General features: G+C 47.4%; 1 protein-coding gene across 1 annotated transcript; it reads right to left on the reverse strand.

The window, feature by feature from the left end:
- O0I10_013312 (uncharacterized protein) lies at positions 1–1227 on the reverse strand (the record flags this gene model as incomplete). Its single annotated transcript, XM_058493095.1, has 4 exons — positions 1–100; positions 175–465; positions 535–630; positions 699–1227. Coding segments are annotated over 4 exons (1016 nt in total), but the record flags the coding sequence as incomplete, so codon positions are not given.
- Between the last annotated feature and the right edge of the window lie 79 nt (positions 1228–1306).

Consider the following 1306-nt stretch of genomic DNA (forward strand, 5'->3'; position numbering starts at 1 on the left):
GCCTTGGAGGTGGTGATGGTGGCCTTGGAGGTGGTGATAGTGGCCTTCGTATTGGTAGTGGTGGCCTTGGACGTGGGGCTAGTGGCATCCCACTCATTCTCTGCAATCGTAGGCGACTTCTAGGCCTGATAATCGGTCTTCGGATCTGCAACCGTGATCGGTTGTTGCTGGTACCTGTGCTTGTTGCAACAGGTATTGCTGATGCTGCTGATGCTGCTGCTGCTGTTACTGCTGCTACTACTACTTCCGGCAAGACTTCCGGATAGATGATGGCTGCTTGCTGTGGTATCTCTTGGGTATACAAAATTGGCGGTGGTGGCGGTGGTGGTGGTTGCAATGGCAATGGTGGCGGTGGTGGCGGTGGCAATGGCGGTGGCAATGGCGGTGGTGATGGTGGTGGAGATGCCATGATTGCATCTTGCACGTCTTGGATGGCTTGTGCTTGCTCTGAGGAACCTGTGTCCTCTATAAAAGATATTTGAATTAATATAAACCACGTCATTTGGTATCAATTCCAGTATGTAGTTCACTTACCATTCTCTACAACTTCTTGTGGTTCAGGAGTGCCAGGAACAGCATCCGGCACGTCGATGTCTGGCTCATAGATGTCGAGCCTGTCGAGAGCTTCGCCTATAAAAATGAATCAATTAGTATCAATGTATTGTTGAAATAATGATCCTTTCATAAAGAATACTTACAAAGCTCGTCAATGGATGATGATGATGAAGAAGAAGATGCAGATGATGATGATGTGGATGATGCAGATGCCAATGATGATGATGATGATGTAGATGATGTGGTTGATGCAGATGCCAATGATGAAGATGATGTAGATGATGAAGATGCAGATGATGATGCCAATGATGAAGATGCAGATGAAGATGCAGATGAAGATGCTGGTGATGAAGATGCAGATGACAATGAAGATGCAGTTGATGAAGATGCAGGTAATGAAGATGCCGATGATGCTGATGAAGATGATGATGATGATGTTGTTGCTGCTGTAGTAGTAGTAGACGTTGGTGCCGGTAAGCCGTACACATGCTGCATGGCTTTATGCATAGCCATTCCTCGAAGCAACTTTGGTGGTGACCGTGTGCTTGTAACTTGCTTGGATGGTTTGAAAATATCCACAGCTGATGATGGGTTGATAACCGCATCACCCTCCAAGGCCGACATGTTGCCATGACGACGCACTTGTGCTACTGGTCGTGTAGAAAACAACATACCAGGATACTCGCAGGCTTGCGCCTTGCACTGAACCACTGGAGCTACCCAGGGTTGACGATTAGCCAAAACAACAGGG

This window comes from Lichtheimia ornata, assembly GCF_029851405.1.
Source record: "Lichtheimia ornata isolate CBS 291.66 chromosome Unknown scaffold00454, whole genome shotgun sequence".
NCBI lineage: Eukaryota > Fungi > Mucoromycota > Mucoromycetes > Mucorales > Lichtheimiaceae > Lichtheimia > Lichtheimia ornata.